This window comes from Megachile rotundata, chromosome 12, assembly GCF_050947335.1.
Source record: "Megachile rotundata isolate GNS110a chromosome 12, iyMegRotu1, whole genome shotgun sequence".
In the NCBI taxonomy this organism is placed as follows: Eukaryota; Metazoa; Arthropoda; class Insecta; order Hymenoptera; family Megachilidae; genus Megachile; species Megachile rotundata.
The window spans coordinates 14,001,169-14,025,320 of NC_134994.1; the positions used below are offsets into that span (position 1 = coordinate 14,001,169).

At 33.6% G+C, this 24,152-nt stretch overlaps 4 protein-coding genes across 10 annotated transcripts in view; 3 read left to right on the forward strand and 1 right to left on the reverse strand.

Moving 5' to 3' along the window:
- The window catches only part of Ephrin (ephrin), an 86,773-nt gene extending 71,449 nt beyond the window's left edge, over positions 1 to 15,324 (forward strand). The window contains exon 5 of the mRNA XM_012281381.2: positions 642 to 15,324. Within this exon, the coding sequence (XP_012136771.1) occupies positions 642 to 799 (158 nt within the window). The 3' untranslated portion in view covers positions 800 to 15,324. The remainder of the gene's footprint in view (positions 1 to 641) is intronic.
- Positions 14,314 to 16,420, reverse strand: U3-55K (U3 small nuclear riboprotein factor 55K). The gene is made up of 8 exons (XM_003701559.3): positions 16,261 to 16,420; positions 16,038 to 16,150; positions 15,873 to 15,967; positions 15,583 to 15,810; positions 15,403 to 15,512; positions 15,127 to 15,323; positions 14,719 to 15,056; positions 14,314 to 14,633 (listed from the first exon to the last, which is right to left on the reverse strand). The coding sequence occupies exons 1-8, from the start codon at positions 16,309 to 16,311 to the stop codon at positions 14,404 to 14,406; spliced, it is 1,362 nt and encodes a 453-aa protein (XP_003701607.1). The 5' UTR covers positions 16,312 to 16,420; the 3' UTR covers positions 14,314 to 14,403.
- Positions 16,421 to 16,593: 173 nt separating this feature from the next.
- NC2alpha (negative cofactor 2 alpha) lies at positions 16,594 to 19,024 on the forward strand. The gene is made up of 5 exons (XM_003701472.3): positions 16,594 to 16,944; positions 17,154 to 17,226; positions 17,356 to 17,449; positions 17,529 to 17,708; positions 17,771 to 19,024. Exons 1-5 carry the CDS (start codon positions 16,903 to 16,905, stop codon positions 18,075 to 18,077), a joined length of 696 nt encoding a protein of 231 aa, XP_003701520.1. The 5' UTR covers positions 16,594 to 16,902; the 3' UTR covers positions 18,078 to 19,024.
- An 868-nt stretch (positions 19,025 to 19,892) lies between these two features.
- On the forward strand, positions 19,893 to 24,023 carry LOC100878138 (deubiquitinase DESI2). 7 transcript variants are annotated; one of them, XM_012281374.2, is made up of 7 exons: positions 19,893 to 20,514; positions 21,132 to 21,309; positions 21,378 to 21,450; positions 21,626 to 21,719; positions 21,784 to 21,925; positions 22,004 to 22,163; positions 22,231 to 24,023. In XM_012281374.2, exons 2-7 carry the CDS (start codon positions 21,184 to 21,186, stop codon positions 22,347 to 22,349), a joined length of 714 nt encoding a protein of 237 aa, XP_012136764.1. In that variant the 5' UTR covers positions 19,893 to 20,514; positions 21,132 to 21,183; the 3' UTR covers positions 22,350 to 24,023. The 7 variants fall into 7 exon arrangements, with proteins under 7 accessions (XP_012136764.1, XP_076394172.1, XP_076394173.1 ...); XM_076538057.1 differs by having other exon boundaries at positions 22,247 to 24,023; XM_076538058.1 differs by having other exon boundaries at positions 22,301 to 24,023.
- Positions 24,024 to 24,152: the final 129 nt, after the last annotated feature.

Here is a 24,152-nt window from a genome sequence, read left to right on the forward strand (position 1 = left end):
GTCGCGTGAACGAAATTCGCTCTGTTTGCGCAGCAAAGCTTACCGGAAAAGAAAAAGTTCACAGTGAACTACTCACCTATGCAATGGACTCTGAATTGAAATTGCAACCTCTGCACTGATATGTCTGCGTTTCCTGCTCTATAATGAAGCAACTTTTTCTAACTACTTTCTAGCAATTCGATACCTTATAGGAATGCTTGGTTATTCTTAACAACTTATTAGGTCTACTCTTTATATTTATACACTAACAATTTTTCCAAGAGTAATATAACTTTCTTTCTTATTTTTTTGTTGTACTGGAAACCTGTCGTTCTTGATTTGGTATATTGCATTTTATCTTGCAAGTAGCTTCATTTTGTGTAAAAATTGCTCAGATGTTAAGGTAGGGAGTGACGTTAAAATAGTACAAATATTTTGTTCGTATCTCCAAAAATTCTTCTCCAAATGTTACTTTTATAACAAAGTTGTTTATAAAATTTCAGTTGAATCAAACGTGATAGATTTTCTAGAGTAAGGGGGTTGCACCCCGTACCAAAGATGCACCCCTCAGTAAAGATTAATATGTGACCCACCTATCGTTTGAATCGTTATGTATATCTCACCTTTCGTATCTAACGTTTGATCAATTTTTGTGTCAACAGAGGAATATTCGGATCACCCGAACGAGGTGGTGAAGAACGAAGAATTGACCTACAACGGGGCGAGTTCCAGCCGCGTGTACAACACGTACAGCCAGCTGATCGTGATGTTGACGGCCAGCTTCCTGATCAGCACGATCCTGCCACAGTTACTGCGGTGAAGCGACCACACTATCGACGAGAACGTATACCCCATACGTCGAACACCCCTTTTTCTGTGATTATCCTACGTTTAATTAATTTCTTGAGGCACGCGCGTTCCCCGCGCGGCCGCCCCTCGATCGTGGAAACAAAAATGCGCACGATTTATGGTCGGACTGCCTCGAGAGAAAGAGAACGAAAGAACAAAAAAAAAGGATGGTTTTAGGGAAAGAACGAAGAGTGGTTTGAAAAAAAAACACACACACACACACGAACGTCAAGAGAAGAGAGACACGCACGACACACGAGCAGCAACGCCATATTAACTATTCGAAGGAAGCACGAAGACGTAGGTAGTAAGATTACGAAGAAAGACGAAACGCTACTACTAGACACTATTATAGTATGCCCACTATTATCACTACTATAAATGGTAGTCGTATTGGTTGTCCTTCTTATCATTACGCTAATTCTAGGTATTTATTCGAAATACGAGCGAAGAGAAGTCGTGAACAGCGTGTTAACTATCCTCGAGCGTATACGTTGATAAATAAGATTCTCTCCACGGTGAATTACGAGGATTTTTTTGAGGGAACTTTCGTTGTATCTTCGGTGACGAACGGTACTCTGTGACGTTTAGCGCCGCCATTTTGTTGCGCGAATGGCAAGCGAGATGGCGGTGGAAATATCAGTCGTTCGAATCAGATTCGAGGTTATGAAGGGTTTCAAAGGTCGATTCCTCTGTGAGATTTTCTTCCACGTGAATTTTTGTGGAGAAAAATATTTATGTTTATGATGCTAAATTGGGATTATTAACATTTGCAACGTCTCAAATTTGGTATGTTTAAAATGAGGATGCTTCAATCACTTCAAATATGGGGCAGCTCTAATTTAAAGCCCTTCAGATGTGTTTAATGCCTAATGTTCTAATGTAAAAACGCCTCAGACTTGAAGGACCTCTAATTTGATGCGTTTCAGACTTTAAATGTATCTCTAATGAATTTCTTTTATTACTTTCCTAAGTCTCCAACACATCCAGAACCTCACGAAATTAATAATAAATTTTTCGTGGACCGTCTGAAGCACTCCGAATTCGTGAGTTTCACAGTTGTGTCACCGACAAGATTCGAATCGAAAACCAATCGAATCATAATCGAACGACAGCGTAACAGCGTAAAACCGTTCGCGTCGTAACGAGAATCGCGAGCAGGATAATTAACACGCGTGTAAATAAATTCCTAATGAATATGTACAAGTGGCTCTTGCCTGATCGCCGGGACAAGAGGGTTTAAGAGAGTGCCGTAATACTAGGTAAAAATCTTCTATATGCTAGAGGGGAGGAGCGCGATATAGGGTGAGTGCGATACAGGGTGTGGACGTGCGTGAGTGTGTTTAACGAGATGCGTGTGCAGCACCGAACACGAGGATTGTCCATGTCGGATTTAGTGAGTGTCACGAAAACTGTGCAACGTGCGACGACGAGCTTTCTGTTAAGTTCCAGACCGCGGTCCCCGTAACCGCGGACGATCACGCGAACGCGAAGTCTCGTCGACAGATAACCCTCGCTTCGATCGAGTTTCTGCCGGGATTTAAAGAGAAATTTAAGAGGAGAAAGCATGAAAATGCGTGAAAGAGAGAGACTGATCGCAGAGCGAGAGACGAGAAGCGAAATTTTTGTATCATAGTTGTACCATACCGAACTCTTTATCTATAGATCTGTATTATATTTATTATCCGCTATCATTACGCTACGAATAATCACACTCGATATTCTCTATATTTACTAGTAAAAAAAAAATATCAAATTTAATAGCGAATAAATTGCGTATTCGGCGGGGTAAGAAAAAAAATGAAACAAAATGACACGTGCTAAACGATGAATTCAAGAAAATCCCCCTGTCACCAATCGAATCCGTCGTTTCTTGTTTTCTTTTACAACTTTAGTTTTTGTTGTATTATGTTGCTCGAAAACGCGTCTGAGCGCACACGCGAACGTATTATTGCGATTTCCATTTAATTGGCCGTGCGATCGTCGGTTCCATTGTATGGTTCTTTGTACTACGGCGGAGTCTCGCTATATGGCCCCGGGACTGTAGGAGCGGGAGTATTGTTGTAAGGTTCACATAAATTGAACTTTGCTTTGATACAATGCCGTCGAAAATTTCTAAATTTGCAAAAGACTTAAATTCAAAATTTGGAGACTTGGAAATTAAACATTTCTCGGTTAAAAAATTTTTAAATTTGGAAATTTGGAATTTCTAAATTAAAAAAAAATTGTTAAACTCTGAAATTTCTACATTTCTTAATGAATCAAAATTTCTAAATTTGTGGATTATGTTTCTAAATTCTTAATGGGACTCTAACTTCCTGTACTTCTAAATTACTCAATTCTTATGTCCTTGTCTTTCTAAATGCCTACATTTGAAAATGACTAAAATTCTACATTCCAGTATTCCCACATTCCTACGTTCCTACATTCCTAAAGCTTTAAATTTGAAAATTTCCAAATTGCTATCTGAAGTTCCTAAATTAGACACCTCGGAAATTTTCCAATTTGAAAATTTCAAACTATTACGATTCTAAATTCCCATTTCTGAATTCCTAAATTCACATATTCTTCGATTTTTACATTTGACTTAAAAATTTAGTAAAAACTAAACTTGAAATTCCTAAAATACTTTCCAAAGCTTTAAATTAAAAAGTCATCTAATCTAAAAATTATCAAATTTCTAAACATAAAAGTTTGAAGACCTAAAAACTTATAAATGAAAAACTTCCAATTGCTAATGTTGACTATTTGAAATTTCCAACATTGCGCCGCAGTAATTAAATCCACCGTACATCGGCGATGCAAAAGGGGTAATATAGCGAGACACCGTCGTACCGTTCCTTTCATTTGTCCCCCTGTTTTTGATACTATATTTATTGTACACCGCCACGCAGACTTAGTTTCTATACGCGTACTGACGAACATATGCGCGACGCAGCTCGCATTTATTTGTAAAGCGTACAGGATTACATGTATACATGCACACTGGTCACGATCGTTACACGCGATCCCGTCTCTGATCTGTCGCGTACGTCGATAACGGCGGCCTCTTCGCAAAAGCGTGAAAGCTCCATTCACATTTCCGGATCGGTCGATTTCTCGCATCGCTAATCCGATCGATCCAACGAATCACGCGATCACGAATCCACTGCGAAATACTGCCATATTTACAGTTAACGTCACAAGTATCTCGGACGATGTCACACGACCTCCGAAATCGTTTCTTTCGACGCATCTCGATGAACAAACACAGAACTTGAAAACGTATTCGTGAGGATCGATGTGAAGGGAGCTTTCGAGTCGCGTGACGAGAAAAGACGCGAATAAAATGGCCGTTGGTCAGATAAATCGAAGTAACGAGCTAATTGTAAATATACGAGTATGCGAAGAGGATAAATCGCATAACCGGAGCAAGGGATGCGTAAAATAGAAATGGAAACCCCAATTCCGAATCGTAGATAATAAATGATGAATTGTATTCCGAAGGCTCGATCAACCCGACTCGTTTTCGTCATTGTTCATCGATGGTTTATCGTCCTTAATGTTACGCGACAACCAGTTGAAGAAAGAAGTCAATGACCACGATCAGCCCCGGGAGTGTTGATGAAAACGGCGGAAACTAAATGCGTGTATAATGTTATCCATTACAGTATTGTAAGCCTAAGTATTACATGCCTCCGATCCACGTCTGTTTGTCTGTCTGTCTGTTCGTCTGTCTACAGTTTGTACTTTTACCCATGTGTTAACCGCAATAGCCAGTTTGTAATCGTAAGGGCCGATCGATGACGAAAGCAGTCACGATACACTTTCTTTTCTTCACGATTCATACACCGATCTTCTATTATTCTTACGATGTCTCATTTAGTTTCTCTTCTAGTCGTTTTCGTTCACGCGTGGAATTGTTTGACCCTCGACCACCCGCAAATCGACACCCGATGACAATCACCCGCATATTTGTAAAGGAAAAAAAACGAGATTAGATCAGTTCATAGCGACCAAGAGATCCTTAGACATTGTTCATTGTCCTCGACAGTAGTTATCGCGATTATTGTACAAAATGTTCTTCACGCAACTTCGCTTTGCGGGTCAGAGAGGGTGTTTCACTTCGCAAAATGGACGCAATTGTACGGATGCGTTTACGTTTCTCGATAAACCGAACAGATTTGTAGTACCGTCGAATCGTGAATGTCGTCGGACGACTGCTCCAGCTCGGCGGATATCGATCGACTCGATAGCGAATTAATTCAGAGCCAGCAAATGCCCGTAATCGATAACATAAATGCAATAGCAATGCAGCAAAGTTACATAGATCCATGTGAATGGTACTTCATTCTTACGGACGATAGGTAAATACAGTATAACAGTAATATAGACTCGAACTATCGATAGAAAATAGACAAGGTCACTCACTGCAATTTATTTTTATTTTCTTTCCTTCTTCGTTTCTTTTTTTTTTCTTTTCAACCGATATACGTTCCAAAGCACCATATCCTTATCCGATCACCGTGAAACGCTGCTCCTCGACGAGTTATTTTTGTAACAGGGACAAGCCACGATATTTAAAAGTATATTGTGTAGATATAGTGAGTGTGGCCAGGGGGCGCAGGGAGAAAAATGCTCTTCTAGAGATAAAAATTCTGTAAAAATAGATTTAAAATCCACTTCGAGTAATAGGTTTATCGTAAAAATTTGCACGCCTCCCTTCGCCGATAGCCTGGCTACCCTCATGTTAGAGAAGGGTACAGATTTATAACAGTCAGATTTGCTAATGAACGAAATGATCAATTATCACATTCGAATCAATGAAAACGAGGAACAGGTTTCACGTTTTATATCCAAAGACATAACGAATCCCTTCAGCCGCCATTTTGATCGTTTTCGCTATTTCATTGTGTTATCCTCTCTCGTGTGCGTGTTTAGGAACAATGTCAAAGGTAGTTAATAGTCCTTGACGAACTCTACAGCACGTACTCTTGTTGCGTACGCGAAAAAAATAAGGACTTGTTCCTCTCTTCTCAAGACAGAGGGTAAAAGAAGATAAAAGTAAGGAGGGAAGGTGGCGGAGAAGAAGACGAAGAAGAAGAAAAGAGAAAAAGGGAAACAGAATCGATTAATTATATTTACCGCGTCGAATCAACACCGCCGCGGATTTATAAATGGGATCGAGATGATTTCGTAGGTACGTCGTTGTAAATAAAGAAAAGATTACGATCAATAACGATAACACGATGAAATTTATATTAAATACATAGCAAGTAACGAGGATAGGTTTCTAATAACGATTTATTATAAAATAAAAAAAAATGAATGTACGTTGATGTCTAAGATTTTTAACAAGATGGAAAAAAAACACAAAGTGGTTATTATTAAACTATGATTATTACTCATAATCGAGAACACAAGTACTAATTAAACGAGAGCGTTTCAATACAGAACCACACTTTTTAGCCAGGTCATGAATTCTCTCACGTTGCATATATTAATTTTGTAACAGGTACAATTACATGACACAATTGGTCTACGGTCACGGAAAACATACGTGTGGAACCGCGTTTATTAGGAAGTCTTTTCTTATTTTTTTTTGGTTTTAGCATAGTTTAATTCAATATATGACGTTGGAGAACAGGAGTATGCGAATTAATTAAAATGTTATCTCTACCTTGCAATTAAAAATTAATCTCAAGAACTACGTTAAATCCAAATCACACCAAAACTCGGTTAACTCAAAAACATAGTAAAGAGAAATAATATAAATTACCTTGTTCGAAAATAATTAAATCCTACTTTCTTTAAATCGATAATAAAAACATTCCAAAGATTCTACTAACATATTGAGAAAATGGTGATATTCACATATATGGTCTTGAAAGAAAGACTTTATACATACACATGTATCAATATTCTTGAATATTTTTACAAAGTACAAGTTTCTAAGCATTAAAGTCTCCTGAAGGTCTCCATAAACGCCCGGAACAACCTCCCCATTTATCTGGAAGTAACATTGGTAATATTTTAACGATTAACGATGAATAAACAATTCATTATAGCAATCTGAAGTACTTAATACTATAATTTGAAAAACAAGATCTAAAATTTGAATTCCACTTCAGTAATATTTCGCTAACATAATTATTTTTCTTTCTCATACAATTTCAATAATTCGTATATTTTAATTTATTTCTATAATTCCCAATTACAAGTCCCCACAGAAATTAAATAAACAAGTTAAGTTAAAAACGAAAGTAATAAACGTAACGTGGTCCACGTATGGCGTCCGTGAGCGGGACCCCTATAGATTGCGTGTGCTCACCAAGTATGCACGTTCAGTACAGTACAGTCGTTCATTACAAAGCATTAAAAATACAATACAAAGTAGCGTAGTGTTCATAATGGTAGTCCACTTGTAGCGAAATAGTATTTAAAACAGTCCAAGCAGACAAAAAACCGGAAAAAAGCACATAATCGACAAAAAAAAAATGAATGATAACAATTGCAGGTAACCGTAACACAGTAAACGTGAATCAATTCTTTCATGAAGTACATGCGACACACGCACACTCATCTCACACGCGAGCGCACGCTCGCTCACACGTACACACACACTCGCATACACGCATTGGCACATGATAATTATGGTACACGCGAGACCGTCGCGTCGCGACGCTATGAGCGGGAAAACGAATATGCGTTTAAATGTACACACATACATACACGTTCACACGTTACATAGAGGGCGACAAAATGGCGCGCGATTTCGACGGCCACGCAAACGGAAAACGCACGTGCGTGAATTCACTCGTAAAAAGGGAAAGACGGGAGAGAATCGACGCGACGCGACGCCTGGACGGTGGATTCGTCCGCGTCGCATTTATATAGCTATATTGTATTATGTATGTCGATATACGGTCACATATATCGATGGTAAACGAAAGTAAAATACAAACGAAAGAAAAGGAACTTGGGAAAATGTAAAATGCCGAACAGGGAGACCGGGCGTCCCGTATTTATATATGCGTACATTATTCACATACACTCACACATACGTTCACATACTCACATTTACATACTCATACTTACATACAGAGATACTTGTATGTACATACACATAGAAGAACACGTACGTACATGCACACATGCCTACACGTATATACTATACATACATGTAAGTTCACGTACGTACCACACATACCAACATACATACATGTAAACACCATACATACACATACGTACATATTCATACCATACATACAGACGTGCAGGCATACACAACATGCATATACCCATACATACCCATATGCACACACATACGTACAAGTATGTGAACACGAATGTGGACACATGTACACGTAAATGTACATACGACACATACACTCATACATACACTATCCTATACATTCACATATGTACACACGTGTCACATATGTACACATGTTACACATACGCATATAAACAAACATGCATGTACGTACTTACATAAAAACATACATACATCCACATAGACAAAGAACAAGCAAACGAGTACATACATACATACAAACATCCGAATATACACACATGTTCAAACATGACACACATGTACATATACACAAACAGTACGTCGACGCGGATGGACGTCGGCGTCGACGCGTTTCATTTTGAAAGTACCTTGCGCGAGTCGTCTCGAATCGTTTAGTACAAAAAAGAAAAGGAATATTCTCTCGGTAAACGAAATGCATGCGATCCAATGTTCCACGCCAGGTTCAGACCAGGGTATCGAGCACACTAGTTCGTGGATTCGATAAAAAATTGATTTCTTTTTGTTCCACTTTTTCGATATCATCAACAGCGGCCATTGCGTAGGCGGCACGAAACACGGAGGATCCGAGATGCCGAATGGTTAAATTTGAAGAAATCGCGTGTCACGGTTTTTTATAATACCTACGTTCAACATGGGCAGGCATTAATAAGTTCCTTGAATTAAATTGGTTGTAAAAAGTTGAAATAACGTTTAACGATTCGGGGCCTGTTCAATTGGAGAGATTCCAGCTGCGTCGCGAATCCTTCGTGTTCCTTGGATCTACTTACTTATTTGTACGTTTCGAATTTATCAGTGACCGCGTTCAAACGGAGTTTGTAACAAAAGGAACTGAACGAGTATCGGTATATTCTTGCTCTCATTTGTCGAGTTTTATGGATATTAAGTACTTGTATGAGAGTTATTTGAAAACGGTTGTTAACATGAAATGCAAGAGGAAGTTGGTAGGTCAACGTTGGCGTAGTTGGGAGAGTTTTGAGGAGGCCCCTGAAAGATATGCACTGGTAATACTTGTGTGGTGTGGAGAATGTAGGATGTAGGATAATCATGTTTGGAAAATTTTTAAGTTACAAGTTTTTAGGAATTAAATTATTAAATTTGTTTTATGTTCTAAAGTTCCAAATTTTTTAATATTTAAATTCGTAAATTTCTAGATCTGCAAGTCCATGATTCTTAAATTACCAAATCTCCAATTCCAGAATTATCAAATTCCCAAATCTCAAATTCCAGAATTATCAAATTCCCAGATCTCCAATTCCATAATTCTCAAATTCCCAGATCTCCAATTCCATAATTCTCAAATTCCCAAATCTCCAATTCCATAATTCTCAAATTCCCAGATCTCCAATTCCAGAATTCTCAAATTCCCAGATCTCCAATTCCAGAATTCTCAAATTCCCAGATCTCCAATTCCAGAATTCTCAAATTTCTAAATCTCCAATTCCATAATTCTCAAATTCCCAAATCTCCAATTCCAGAATTCTCAAATTCCTAAATCTCCAATTCCATAATTCTCAAATTCCAAAATTACTAAATTCCAAAATTCTCAAATCCCAAAATTACCAAATTCCAAAATTCTCAAATCCCAAAATTACCAAATCCCAACATTCCTAAATCCCAAAATTCCCAAATCCCAAAATTCCCAAATCCCAAAATTCCCAAATCCCAACATTCCCAAATCCCAAAATTCCCAAATCCCAACATTCCCAAATCCCAAAATTCCCAAATCCCAAAATTCCCAAATCCCAAAATTCCCAAATCCCAAAATTCCCAAATCCCAAAATTCCCAAATCCCAAAATTCCCAAATCCCAAAATTCCCAAATCCCAAAATTCTCAAATTTCCCATCCACCAATCTCCAAATCCCCAAATTTAAAAATTTCCAAACCATTTTATTCTCACACCTTACACTTAACATCGACGCAATCATTAAAACCAGGGACCCCAAACCCCAACTTACGCCAACGTATACCAAAATACCCTTTCTTTCTTTGGACGTTCAAATTTTTAATCTCGTATTCCTTTAAGTATAAAGTACATCAACTATAAATATTCCATGTGTTCATGCAGGAAAATATCATATTGTAACGCACAAAACTTAAACGAAGAATATTCTTCGAACGAGTTCCTCTTGCGTCGCGTGAAATACAAACGAAATAATTATAAACGAAAACTGCCATTTTTAATTATTAACATTGATATACTCGTGAAGATTGATAATTATCGTAGCGGTAATATAACTTATTCGTTGTTCTACCCTGAATGTGAAATGGAAATGGGAAAATTGGTGTGAAAGAATGTGAGAATTCGCTGCGATGGCGGATGTTCGGTTCGATCGCATTCTCGAATTTCGTGAGTCCGATACTGATCGCTCCAGTTTGTTCCACCATCGCTAATGAAAAAGCAGCGTTTGTCAAAAACAAGTGCTACATTCGTTGGTTCATCTTGTAAAACACATAATATTCGTCAAAATTTAATAATTTAAATCGACAAAACTCTTTTTTTTTAACTCGTATTAAAATACATTAAAAACAAGTAAAATAGCTTTCAGTACCATTATTTTATTTAACAATTTAGCTTATAATTGATAATTTTAATGATTGTTGATTTTCAAGTAAATTATTTGATAATTTTATTAAATTATCAAGTACAAATAATTTTACAATGTTTAAAAAATGAATAAAATATGGAAGAATATTGGTACACATTAAAGCTCGCTGATCGATTAAATATTTTTATTAAATAATTTATATTAAAATTTGTTGTAAATATTGTTCACACAGAATTTGATCGAAAAATTTGAATATTGATGACGTAAAAATGCTGTACACTTCTTTGATGTTGATTTTAAATTTCAAAGTGGATTTCATGTTCATCCAATTACAAACCAAACTTTTTTTATAATATATGAACGTAGCTCAGAAGCTAAAAAATTTAAAAGCGTTTGTAAAGTGGATTATTCGTTTTTAAAAGCTCGCAAAGTTAAACTCCATCATTTATTTCGCTACGGCCGGATACAAAAGGATTCAAACAACTGAAATGTTAAAATAATAGAAGTTCGTTGATTTTTCATTCTGGTTATATCTTTTGGACGAATAATAGCAAGTTAAGATAAATGGATTCAAATGTTAAATTTTTTTGGGGAGGGTCAGAATAGGCTTTGGTAAAATAATTGAAATTTTATTGTGTTTACTAAATATTTTGATTACCAAACATATCAGTATTTGTAGAATTAAAAATTGATAAATATTGTATGCTTTACAAGGTTGGAAATAATGGATTCCTTTGGATGAAAGAAAGTGTGAGGAACTTTTCAAGTTTTTAGAGGTCTAAAGTTAAGAAATTTTATAATTTTGTAGGCTCGAAATAAGATTCCAAGAACTCAAAATACCAAAGTCTCGAGAACCAAAGAATCAGGATCTCAAAAGCTCAATTTTCTAAGATCCCAATTTCCCAAGGTCCCAATTTCTCAAAGTCCCAATTTCCCAAGGTCCCAATTTCTCAAAGTCCCAATCTCTCGAAGTCCCAATCTCCCAAAGTCCCAACCTTCCAAAGTCCCAACCTTCCAAAGTCCCAACCTTCCAAAGTCCCAACCTTCCAAAGTCCCAATCTCTCGAAATCCCAATCTCCCAAAGTCCCAATCTCTCGAAATCCCAATCTCTCGAAGTCCCAATCTCCCAAAGTCCCAATCTCTCGAAATCCCAATCTCCCAAAGTCCCAATCTCTCGAAATCCCAATCTCCAAAAGTTCCAATCTTCCAAAGTCCCAAACTCTCGAAGTCCCAATCTCCCAAAGTCCCAATCTCCCAAAGTCCCAATCTCCCAAAGTCCCAACCTTCCAAAGTCCCAATCTCTCGAAATCCCAATCTCCCAAAGTCCCAATCTCTCGAAATCCCAATCTCTCGAAGTCCCAATTTCCCAAAGTTCCAAAATTCTAAAATTCCAACCTCCCAAACTCCTAATCTCCCAAAGTCCCAATCTTTCGAAATCCCAACACCCCAAAATTCCAAATTCCCAAACTCCCAAAATTGCAACGTCCCGCCAAAAACTACCCCCTCCCCTCAGTTCCCCCTTTAATTCTCCGAAAATTCTCCGTATTTTCCCTCAAAATAAAAATCGTATTCCTCTCACACTTACTATTATCAAAAAGGAATCGTACGTAGCACCCGTTAGTACAATCGTACAGAATAATAACAGAAACCGCGGCGGCGTGTAATATACAGAAATCTCACAGTTCGCGATGCCGAGAAAGAAGATGATTACGTTTCGAGCCGCGTAGCCCGGTGTTCGTCCACGGGGCACGCGACCATGCCACTTGTTTCAATCGATTCGATCCGATTTAATTAAGCCTCCGTTCAGCTCGCCTAAGGCTTTTAGCCGTGTATGCTTCACACAGACAACGAATCTCTCGACTTGCCAAACGACTCGCGGCTTACGTTATTGTTTGCGACCCCTCGACGCGATTGTTTAACCGCTAAACTATCGTCAAGTAGGGCAGGACTTACAAAACGAAAAGGAAAAGAAAGAAAAATATATATGCAAAAATAAATCCACGAAAGATACCGAATGCGCTTGAACGAATCGTTTCTCGTTTGATTTTTTCAAGGGTTGTTAACATGTTCTTTAGGGTTACATTCGAATCGAAATCATTGAACATACAGAGCGACGATATATATTTTGCGGTGCAAAATTTTTTGCGAATTCTGCAATGTTTAAAGAAAATGAAAACGTAAGTTCCTCTGTAAGACGTTATTCGAGGTAAATGCAATTCGGAGCCTAAATGTTTGTACGATTGCTGGTCATGTTATATAGGGAAGAAAAAAGTATTATGTGTGCTTGTAAGTGTGCTGTATGATGATTTTCGACGTTGCGATATTTGTTTGCGATCACGTTGATAAGTCTTGTCTTACACACGTTTTAGACGCGTTGTGCTTGGACCCGCAATGGAAACACCGTGTGTTTCTTCCTTAAACGGCACTTCTTGGAGATACAACGACAAGCAGGTCTAGTTTCCGAACTTTTAGAATTAAGTTTCGAACGTTAGCTAAACGGTGCCATTTTTGTGCCATCGCTTTCCTTCCTTGCAAACGGCTTAATTAGGATGTTGTTTATCATTAAAACCTCATTTCGAGCAACGATTTGAAAGGGAATTAACGGAGAACAAAATACGAATTGGATTAATTGAACAAAGCGATGCTCGATTTGAAAATCGCGCATTAACCGCTTCAAGGATGACTTTTTTAAAAGTTCTAATTTTTTTCTGACTAAATCAATAGTGATGTAAGAAATTACAGAAATATTAAACAATATGTTCATGTACGTGGCCATGAACTCAAAAGAATTATGTGTGTCCTTGAAAAGGTTGAGAATCGTGATGGTCGATAAAAGAAGGCGAGAAAACGATGTAAAATTTATCGAAATATAATATACAGAGTAATCGTGAAAATAGAGTCAAAGAAATTAATCGGGTGAAGAGCACTGTTGCTTCAATTATATAAAAGTCACACTCCTCACGGTCCTAAGGTCCGAGAATATAAAAGAAAGTAATACGAGACGAAGCACGTGAAAGACGTATGAGAGAAAGACGTATTGAAAGACCTAGTTTGTCGCACTCGTTTAAAAAAATCTTACTCACAAGAATGCACACAAGAAGTAGCGTACAATCGGTGTACACTCGTTTGTTGACGCGAATAAATATGCGAATTACAGAGTCGATTTGATTTGTATATGTACACGGTGAGCCCGAGGTTCGTGCGAGGACAGGCGCGTTTACGAAGAAACGAGAAGACGATCTGTGGATCTGATTTGCTTACTTTGTTGCCGGCGGCATTAATTAATCGATGATCAAGCCGCTTTTCATTTCTCGTAAACGCTAATGTCCTTTGCGGCGATTATTGTTATTATACGAACGAACTCAAGACGGCATGGTATACAAGACTAAGAACAAGACCTAAAATGGGGACATAATATTTTATAACTCAACTTTTGTACAGAATAAATAAATACTTGTACTGTGGACCAATATTTCTTTTATTTCATTGACACACCGACGTTAATGGACTTCGTGGCAAGCATCATAGATGCATCTCACCCCCTGAGATATCAGATTTATTTTATTTTGTACTCTATCGAGGAAAAGAATTCCTAATTAACTCAATTCTTTGCAATGGCTCATATATAAAAAACAACGGAATTATAAAATACTAAATAACGCCGTTTTTAATGCATAAAAAGATTCATCCATGACAAACATGTATGTACATTATAACAATCTTCTCGATTATCAGTTTTTCGTTTGAATTAATGGTATTATAACAATACTATTTTTCGCCTCCGGTATACGCCACCATCTTCCAAGACTATGTTCTTGACCAACCCCAGCAATAAGCTGTGTTCCGTCTGGAGTGAAACATAGCGCATTTATGAAACCTACTAGATGAATTTCAAATAATGGATTTAGTGATCTGAACGAGTCACCACACTGCCATAATCTAATAACGCCATTTCGAGATCCTACAATTGATATAAGAATTATTAAGTATATACAGGTAAGTATGTATAAGTATATAAATTATTAAAAGAAAGGTATATTCAATACCTGATGCGACTAAGTCTGTGTTGAGTAAAGTAGCGATACTAGAAATCCACATTGGTTGATTATTAGTTTCATCTCTACCGTGTGCGTCCGGTACCGAGCACAAAGGCTTTTTCTTTAAACAACCCCAAACACATAGCTGTCCATCATCCCCACAACTGAAAAAGTTTTCTTCGTTTATGAGTTTCACGCAGTCTATAGTACCACCGTGTCCGTTAAATATAAGTTGCGATTCTTCTACAATCTTCCAAATTCGAACTGTTCCGTCAAAACCGCCACTGGTAATAGCCCTTTCTCTGACAAGTGCGTCAATCGACGTTATACCACTCTGATGTCCAAATCTGATAGGATGAAAACAGAACATTATAACAATGAATAGTTTTACAATATAAAACAAAAATTGGTACTTACAAAGATTCAACATATGCCATGTCATCTAAACTCCATACTTTTACGCTTCTGTCCTCGGAAGCAGAGTATAATGTATGTGTACTTTTGCGAAAAACTAAACCAGTCACAATATCTCTATGACCTTGTAAATTCTTTATGTGATCTAATGTATCTCCAGAAAATACCTTAATTTCTTTACAACCGCTATCTCCTACTGCCTTCAATCATAAAAATTCATGTTTCAATGTAGTAATATGTATAAGTATATCATAAATAAAAATGGCTTTACAGTCTCACCAAAAATTTACCATCAGTGCTAATGGCCATGCACCGTACAGATTTCATTCCTTCTTGTGTTTTCATTTTTCTTTTAACAACCTTTAACTTTGTTCTTTCTTTCAGACACCCTATGAAATAAATTAGATGTAAAACCTGGATTAAAAATAAATCACTTATTAGATATAAAATGGTAGATACATTTAACCAAACTGCCATCCTTTGAGCCAGAATATAAGAAATTCCCATTACTTGAAAGGCATATACAAGTAATAGAACTTTTATGTTCTTTACACCTTAGAACAATTGGTTCACCATGATTAATATATTTTGAAGCTACTGTTTTACGTAACCTCCCCTTTTCCTCTAAATACTCTTCACGTAATCGTTTTGTTACAGCTCCCTCTTCAAATTCTGCTCTATCTCGTTCTGTATTTCAATAAAAATAATATTAAAATCTGATGAATGAATAACAAATACTTTGAGTTTACCTTCTTCTTCTATTTGTTCTAGATACTGTTTTGCATATCTTATACGTTTCTCCTGGGCAGTTTCCTCTTCTTCCTCGCTTTCATATACTTCATGTCTGTAAAAATATAAAAAGAAATAAGGTTCAAACTTAATATTTAGATTTATTGTTAATAATGTATGGTTACCTGTGATTTTCTTCTGCAAGTTCTTCATCTGTGCTGGCGATGCTTTCATTGTCATCAGCTACAGGTTTCTTCACATTTTTCTTCCCTTTTGAAGATCCAGCGTGACCATTAAACTAATATATTATTATAAACATTTGTATATATATACATCATTTATCTCAAAAAACAGGTACATAAAGAAACTATTTCTTTAATTAAATAAACACAAAATAACACCAAATACCTTTCTCTTAGCCCCACTGCCACCTTGCTTATTTCGAATGAAAAATGACATGGTATTTATTTTATAAATAGTGTCTAAACATTTAACCTAAAATCACACGAGCACATGGCATGTACATTCAAGTCAGTGACTACACTGTTCAAGTGAACATCTAATTTCCCTAGAAAAGTCAGATTTGCTCTATACTGTACATATAAAAAATTCAACTTGTACTGTATCGTTCCTAAACTCACACTATTTTCTACAAGTGTAGTTTTTTCTAGATCCCTAGATCCTTACATTCTCAAATAAATCATGTCTCTTGACAGCAGAGGTGTGTAAAAAATATAAAATGTAATGAATTATCGATACTATATACCTGCCTGAATAAATAACAACAAATACTAAACTATTTATATATGTGGATATTTTTGATACAGTTTTTAGAACATGTTTCATTTATAGTTTATTTGAATGCGTTACATTTACGAACATAAAATAGTTGACAAATTACTGAAAATATAGATCACAGATGTCTGTCAAGTTTCGGAACACCTCGATTGCTATTACAAATACAACATAAACGCGTTTTTTGCAAAGTTTCATTCTGTTTTTTATTTACACGCAACTTACGTGGTTTGAGGTGATCATAGTTTTGTGACAATGCCAAGTAAAAAGAAAAAATATAATGCACGTTTTCCAGCGGTGAGCATCAAAATATTATGTGTACCTTAAAAAGATCTTTCATAAAAATATTGATATTTTATGTAAACGATGACTATTATTTTAATAAAATCAACATTGTGATTCATGTGCAGTTATTTTTAAATTGAAAGAAAGAATAAAATTATTATGAGAATAAGTATAAGTAAAAAGTTTAAATATGTGTGTCTAACCTATCTCTTGTACATTAGGGTCGAATTAAAAAAATTATGCAAACTGACGAGGAAGTTGGGAAAGTTGCACAAGCAGTACCAATTATAATTTATATCCTTTTAGACTATCAATAACAATAATCATTTTAATTAATATATTAATATACTTTAGCACCTTAGTGCTTAAGCGATTAACAATATTCCAATTTTAACAATAGCAATTCCTTAATTATTTGTATACCTAGAACATTAGAACTGTTTGTACATTCACTGCTTACAAAAACAATGGAGATTACAAGTGCCAAAAATGCGAAGACTTTAAGTCCATCACATATGTGAGTATAACTTTTTAAAACAATTTATTTTCATAAGATTTATGTAAAAACTTGTTAATAATAATAAATTCATTTTTAGGAAACAGTGTATTCTGTCAGAAAGCCGATTTGATTTTTTAAAGGATTTAGTGAAATCATTACCAGATGTATCAGGACCTGACGAAGAAGTGCCTACACCACCGTTGACACCTGCCCCAGTGAATACAAATGTATCAAATACATCTGTTTGTGCACCTGTGTTAAGACATACTGAAACAGGGTAAGTAAGTTCATATATTTTTCTTGCTTTCAAACTATAAATATACATTGATATTTTTATAGAGCTCAAAAACAACAAATGGGATTAAGTACCGAAGTAAATTTAGATCATAAAAATTCAAAAGATAATGGAGGAGCAGCAATACACAATTTGAGTGGTGTTAATGAAACAATTAAAGACACATCTGTCTCACAAGTTCCAGAATTTCAAATATCTGTGCCTGCATCATTTCAAATTAGTCAACCTAATTTTTATACAGAAGTTAATCCTATCAATTTAAGTACAAACACATCTGTTGTAAATGCAAATAATCAGATAACATCAAATTTTGCTCATACAGCTACGCTTGACGAAGATTATGATACATAGTCATTTTTCAATGCTAGGAGTATAAATTCATACATTATCAAATTCAAAACAGTTACAGAAGTATTTAATGGAACGTCACAAATTTTGATTTAAACTGTTCATTGTCGATAATTTAGAACACGTAATTTGCATTATTTGAGCAGTTTTGTTGCTTACATATGCTTTAGCAATCATAAAGTTTTGTATTTTTATATTTGTTTCATCAAATTGCATGAATGTTTTGTTCAAACTAGTTAAATTGATGTATTTGAAATTCAAGTACTGTCATACTTGATTAATATGAAGCACTTATATTTTTAGTACATTACTGTAAAGTATATACGTGTATAGTAAGTGTGAACATTTGAATTCACACAACTCTTGGATGCTATGAAACAAACCTACATTGCTATTATTTTGGACACAGTTTCTTTTCACTGTTTATATACATATTTATATAAGTCCATTGTACATTTGTGTAGGTACAAATACTTATTGTTAAGAATGTAGTTAGATTTATATTTAGTAACTGTCAAATTTTTTTAATGTACCTCAATTAGTTTATATATATTTTAGAATTGTTATCATTTGCAATACCATGTATACATAATAAGCTTTGTAACTAAGAATTTTTTTATTACACATGTATGTAAAATATCCGGTTTTTATATGGACAAACTTAATATGTAACAAGATATTTTATATGTTAACAACATTTAACAGATTTACTTTAAAAAATTGATGTTGTCAAGTGTTTCTCATTAGATGATACGTGTCATGTACTATTTGTTCTTGTACTTGATAGAATGTATATTTTATACTTTGTATATCAGTTTGGGGATACATGTAGAATTATTACACACAAGTGATCAGAATATTTTGACGAAAACTGTTAAATGTTTTGAAATTCAGTATGTAAAAGATACAATCGAGTAAAAAGAGTCTATTAAAATTTATAGAAATTTAAATTTTAATACTATTTTATTTATACATTTGTCATGATTTTACAATACGCTTATTTATTTTAAAAAATCATGAGCAGCACTTGGGTGAAGAATACTTGTTAGAAATTAATATGTAAAATGTATATTTAGGATATTATCTGATTTCATACATGATTTGTAATTATGAAATATGATTTATGTCAGTAGATGTGATACTCAAACATAGTAAAAAAGCCATTTAATTAATAAATATACATTTTGAGATAAATGATCTATCTGGATGTTAATTAGAAGCAATTAGATTGTATACATCTTATCATACTGTACATAGTTAAGGTTATAAAAATCTTATTAAGAGAAGGTTTTTAATTATTCTTATAAAGGATAAAGTCAAGACTAAATTTGTTTGAAACAATTCGAATTAATTATTATTTATTTATTTATTATTATAATGACAAAAATAAAAAAAAGTAACATATTTATTTCAAGTAAAAGTTACAAGATCAATTAAGAACTTTCTCATTTAAAACTGGTATGTACATTTATATTATATCATTGTAAATAAATACGCGTAGAATTATTCTAGTAAATTCATTAGTTCATATTACAATGATGTATTTGTAAATAATTCTGAAACATTGGAAATAATATAAATACTATAAGATTTTGATGCCTTGAAAGCAATAAAAATGACAATATATTTAAATATATTTTTTATAAAGTTTACCTATTAAATACAGAAAACTTATATAAGACAAGTTAAATTTTTATTTTTCCATTAATGATTGATTTAAAATGAAAGATCGAAGGAATATTATTTTATATAGTTTAATAACATTCTTTATCATTCTTCAAAATAGATAATATATATAGAATTAAATGATTAATCTTTCAAATATTGATAATTCAAAGTAATAAAACAGTACCTTGTAAAAATATGCGCACAAATTCAAATTGCATATAAACATTCGATATTTCGATACTTGCCTAGTGAAATTGGTTCGATATCCCTAGACAAATGATATTTCGTTCTGTATAGTTATAAATAATTTCCGTAAATTTATTTAAAAAATTCTTCGTATCAATGTCTATCTACACGCATTTAATTTCACTTATTTTTGCAAATATATGATAAATATTTATACATAGCCTATAGTCAAATCTTAAAAAACGTTTTGTTATTTGTTTAGCATACTTCAAGGGAGCAAAAGGCTTCCTAATTAGCACAATGTATGCTATTTGCGTATAATTTTCATAAATCTATGTTATTAAGTGCTTCGTATCAACAAACATTTTTGACATTTAATAATCATTTTGAAAGTTGCAAATTTAAAGATTTTTAATTTAACTTTCGCATCATAGAGAATATATGTACTCGAAATCGTACCATGCTTTTACATATTGTTTAACATGAACAACTGTTTGAGGAAATTTGAAGTTTGACGTGTTTTCCAACAGTTTACGAAGAAATATAAAGAAATGAAGTGATACTGAAGTTTCAATTTTTTTTTTAGGTAACACAGTTCATTCTAATACGTCATATAACAAAGGCTTTGTTCTGATGATTCATACCTTTTCCTTGTAGTCTGAAATATGTTCATTTTTTATTCAGATATATTACTAATAAATCTTTTAAGATAAACCCAAATGTTTTGCATCTTACATATAATCTGCTAGCATTACCAGAGTAGTTATAAATCATCAAATTAATTCATAATACTATCTGTTTATGTTTTGGTTTTAACATTATTATTGTTTAATATTTGTAAGGGTTTAAGTAATAAGATTGATTACTTTGTTATTTTATAAGTATATTAGTGCTACTAGAAAAATGTATCTATGCTATGCATTTCAATAGAGTTTTATCCAAAAAGCATGAAGATACTCATAATTAATAATATGTAATATGTTAATTAATTTGTGTGATGTAATAACAAGTATTTAATTATAATTTTTTTTAATTTTATAATCTTGTGAACTGTTAAACAGTTAAAATTGTATGTAATGTTTATAGAAATTAATTCTCTTAAACTTATAAATGACTATAAGATGTGAAATTTTTGTTGTGTAGTAACTTATGGCTATTCGCTTAGTGTAGATCCAGTATATAGCTTATATATTTGCTTATTAGGTGCATTGGAACATAAGTAGTGCTGCTCATCTGTTCGAGTACAAGTATCTCTATGATGTTTTCGTCAGGTCTTAGCTGCAATTTGTCCTTCCCCAGTTGTCTGGGTTACCCACAGGACAGTGAAGAATTGATACCAAAAATGGCTCGTGAGCCAATAATTCTTAATGTCTATGATATGGTAAAAAAAAAGGTTTTTTTAATTTTTAACAATGTATACTTTTCAGTATATTACATTTTTTCTTTTAGTATTGGATAAATGAATATACAACGCCAATCGGATTGGGTGTTTTTCATTCGGGTGTTGAAATTTATGGAACAGGTATGTTTACAATATAATTATATCTATTCTAAAAAAATAAACCATAACTTAAGCAGTCATAATCCATGGACATGATCAAATTTATTGTGTCATGCAATTTGGACATTCAACCTTTCACTTTCATAATTTATTATGGTAATATTGTTATGGTAATTTAAGAAATTTATTTTAATAGAGTATGCATATGGAGGCCATTCTAAACCAATTTCTGGAATTTTTGAAATTACACCAAGAGTTGCTGAAGAATTGGGAGAACAGTTTAGATATAGGTAAGTTTATTAATTTGGATGCAAGAAGCTGATCATTTAGAAATAATTTAATTTTTCATTATAGACAGTCAGTACATATTGGATACACAGACTTTACAGAAGAAGATGTTACTAGAATTGTTACTGAATTAGGAAAAGATTTTAGAGGCGATCGTTACCACTTAATGAATAAAAATTGTAATCACTTTAGTAGTCAACTTACCCTTGTATGTACACACAAAATTATAATGCAATACTCATTTTCTTATTTAATACTGGTTAATTATGTATATTTTAAATTACAGATTTTATGTGGTCAAGAAATACCTGGCTGGGTAAATCGTCTTGCATATTTTAGTTCTTGTGTACCATTCCTTCAACGCTGCCTACCAAAAGAATGGTTAACACCTGAAGCACTTCAGCATTCTTTAAGTCAAGTCAGCCATGAAAGTACACCTTCTGAAAGTACGTCTTCTGATACTTCCTTGTCACTTAGCTAATTTTGCGAAAGGGAGAATCTAAAATGCAGTAGGAGTTACACCTTTTAGAAAATTTATGCAACACACGAAGGAAGTTTATCATGACAGTAAATTTATCGCCAGGATCAAGGAATCCGAGAAACAAAACCGTCAAAACGAGGTACAAATTTGATATTGTACTCTGAATTCCGCTGGTGATTAGTAAATAGAGAAGGAATGCCTTTCTTGCAACATGTCGTCTCCTAAACTTTGGACGGCACTATACAACGTCGCGTGTGTTCTTTGTTGTATTATATGGTTGAGATTTAATAGATATACAATTGATAGGTAATTATGTATAAATCAAAACTGTAAAGAGACTGGGACTTATTTATTTATTGGTTGCTGATATTAATCAATTTTTTTTTTTTAAGAAATTTTCTGTAAAGTTTTATACGCGTAATGCTTTTTATTTCAAATTACAATTGAAATTTATAAATAATAATTATACACCGTTTATTTGTATCATTACTTTAGAAATATTCTGTGATGTATTTCTGAGTATTTAATATTATTGTTCTTTGATTACAACGGAATATTATACGTACATGCGACACCTCTTTGTACAGCTGCCATTAATATTGTTAGGAAATTTGAACGAGGAATGAATTTAATATTGACATTCATACGTAATAAATAATCGTTATATATAACTTATTTTTCATGTATGGTTTGATGAAAATATGTTCTGTCCAAATAGTTTTATAAAGAACATATTTATAATTTTGTAATTAAGATAGTCTAAATCAACGATCTTGCACTACATTAACTTTGCATGATACAATGTTAAATACAAGACATTATAATTTTTGAAGCTATTTTCCAGATTTAATCTAATCGATTCTTTCCAAATATTCATGGTATACAAAAGAATTACTGGCGTTGCTAAAAATTGTTATTAACATTGAATTTATAATGTTACGTGTTAAAGAAGGAATTAATAAAGCAATTTGAATATGATACAAATACCTAAAAGCAAATACTATTGGTTATTTTATATTTGTATAATATAATGCAAAAATGAAGCAACAGTTAGTGCCAATTTGATTTCTATTGATTCAGTCTTTAGGAATACTATTAGGAAGTCATGTTGCACACAATTCAGATTGATGTTACCAATCGTATATGCGTTACATTTAATGTTAACACGTACACATTCGTCATTGAATGAGTTGTAGTTAAATTTAGGATATACGATAATTACATCTAAAATATTTTGTCTTACATAAAAAAAATATTACCATTAAAAATGTTAAGTAGATTGTAAGTTGTAGAAAATTTTCTTTTAAGATCATCAAATTTATTTTCTTTTGTGCATACACAAAATTATGTTTGCAAAAAGGTATAAAGAATGATTAGTGTTTCATAGATCAAAGCATGTTTTATATTTCTCACTAACACTTATATTGATACAATGTTATAAAATGAATTACTTTTGCGGTATAGAATCCAATATAGCATAATAAAATAACGAAGTATACAAAGCACAATATACAATATAAGTACAAAAGCTTGTGTAACTACCGAAGTAATCCTTTTTATAATGGTATTTAATTTTTCATTTTCGCTAAGGTTTTTATCTTCTTCCTGTTTTATTTTAAACAATAAACGATCAATTAAGTATTCCCTGGTTTTATTGTAATCAGATCTAAAACTAAATATATTCTATACATATGAAATATTGTATCAGATATTCAATTTTGTTCATTTAAATTGTTTAACATAATTTATTCAAACTTTAATCATTAGTACAAAATACTTGTAATTAATAAGCATGTTATACTTACATATAAAATCAAGAAATGTACGTACAAGCCTTTCAATTTATTAATACACTTCCTTTACTCGAGAAAATAAATTATTTTTTTTAATAATTCAAGTGACAATGAATTTAAAAAAAAGCATACATTCTTCCTTCTTTCACGGACGTTTTTGC

What these genes read in the sequence shown, in the direction of transcription:
- U3-55K (XM_003701559.3), bottom strand. Translation starts at nt 16,311, where the DNA reads ATGTCATTTTTCATTCGAAATAAGCAAGGTGGCAGTGGGGCTAAGAGA. An exon ending in GCACTGATGGTAAATTTTTG is followed by an intron (nt 15,324 to 15,402) that starts GTGAGACTGTAA and finishes TTATGATTGAAG; the next exon opens with GCAGTAGGAGATAGCGGTTG. An exon ending in CACAGACTTAGTCGCATCAG is followed by an intron (nt 14,634 to 14,718) that starts GTATTGAATATA and finishes TATCAATTGTAG; the next exon opens with GATCTCGAAATGGCGTTATT.
- NC2alpha (XM_003701472.3), top strand. Translation starts at nt 16,903, where the DNA reads ATGCCAAGTAAAAAGAAAAAATATAATGCACGTTTTCCAGCG. An exon ending in ATAATGCACGTTTTCCAGCG is followed by an intron (nt 16,945 to 17,153) that starts GTGAGCATCAAA and finishes CTTGTACATTAG; the next exon opens with GGTCGAATTAAAAAAATTAT. An exon ending in TTAAGACATACTGAAACAGG is followed by an intron (nt 17,709 to 17,770) that starts GTAAGTAAGTTC and finishes ATATTTTTATAG; the next exon opens with AGCTCAAAAACAACAAATGG.
- LOC100878138 (XM_012281374.2), top strand. Translation starts at nt 21,184, where the DNA reads ATGATGTTTTCGTCAGGTCTTAGCTGCAATTTGTCCTTCCCCAGTTGT. An exon ending in TGTTGAAATTTATGGAACAG is followed by an intron (nt 21,451 to 21,625) that starts GTATGTTTACAA and finishes TTATTTTAATAG; the next exon opens with AGTATGCATATGGAGGCCAT. An exon ending in TGAAAGTACACCTTCTGAAA is followed by an intron (nt 22,164 to 22,230) that starts GTACGTCTTCTG and finishes AAAATGCAGTAG; the next exon opens with GAGTTACACCTTTTAGAAAA.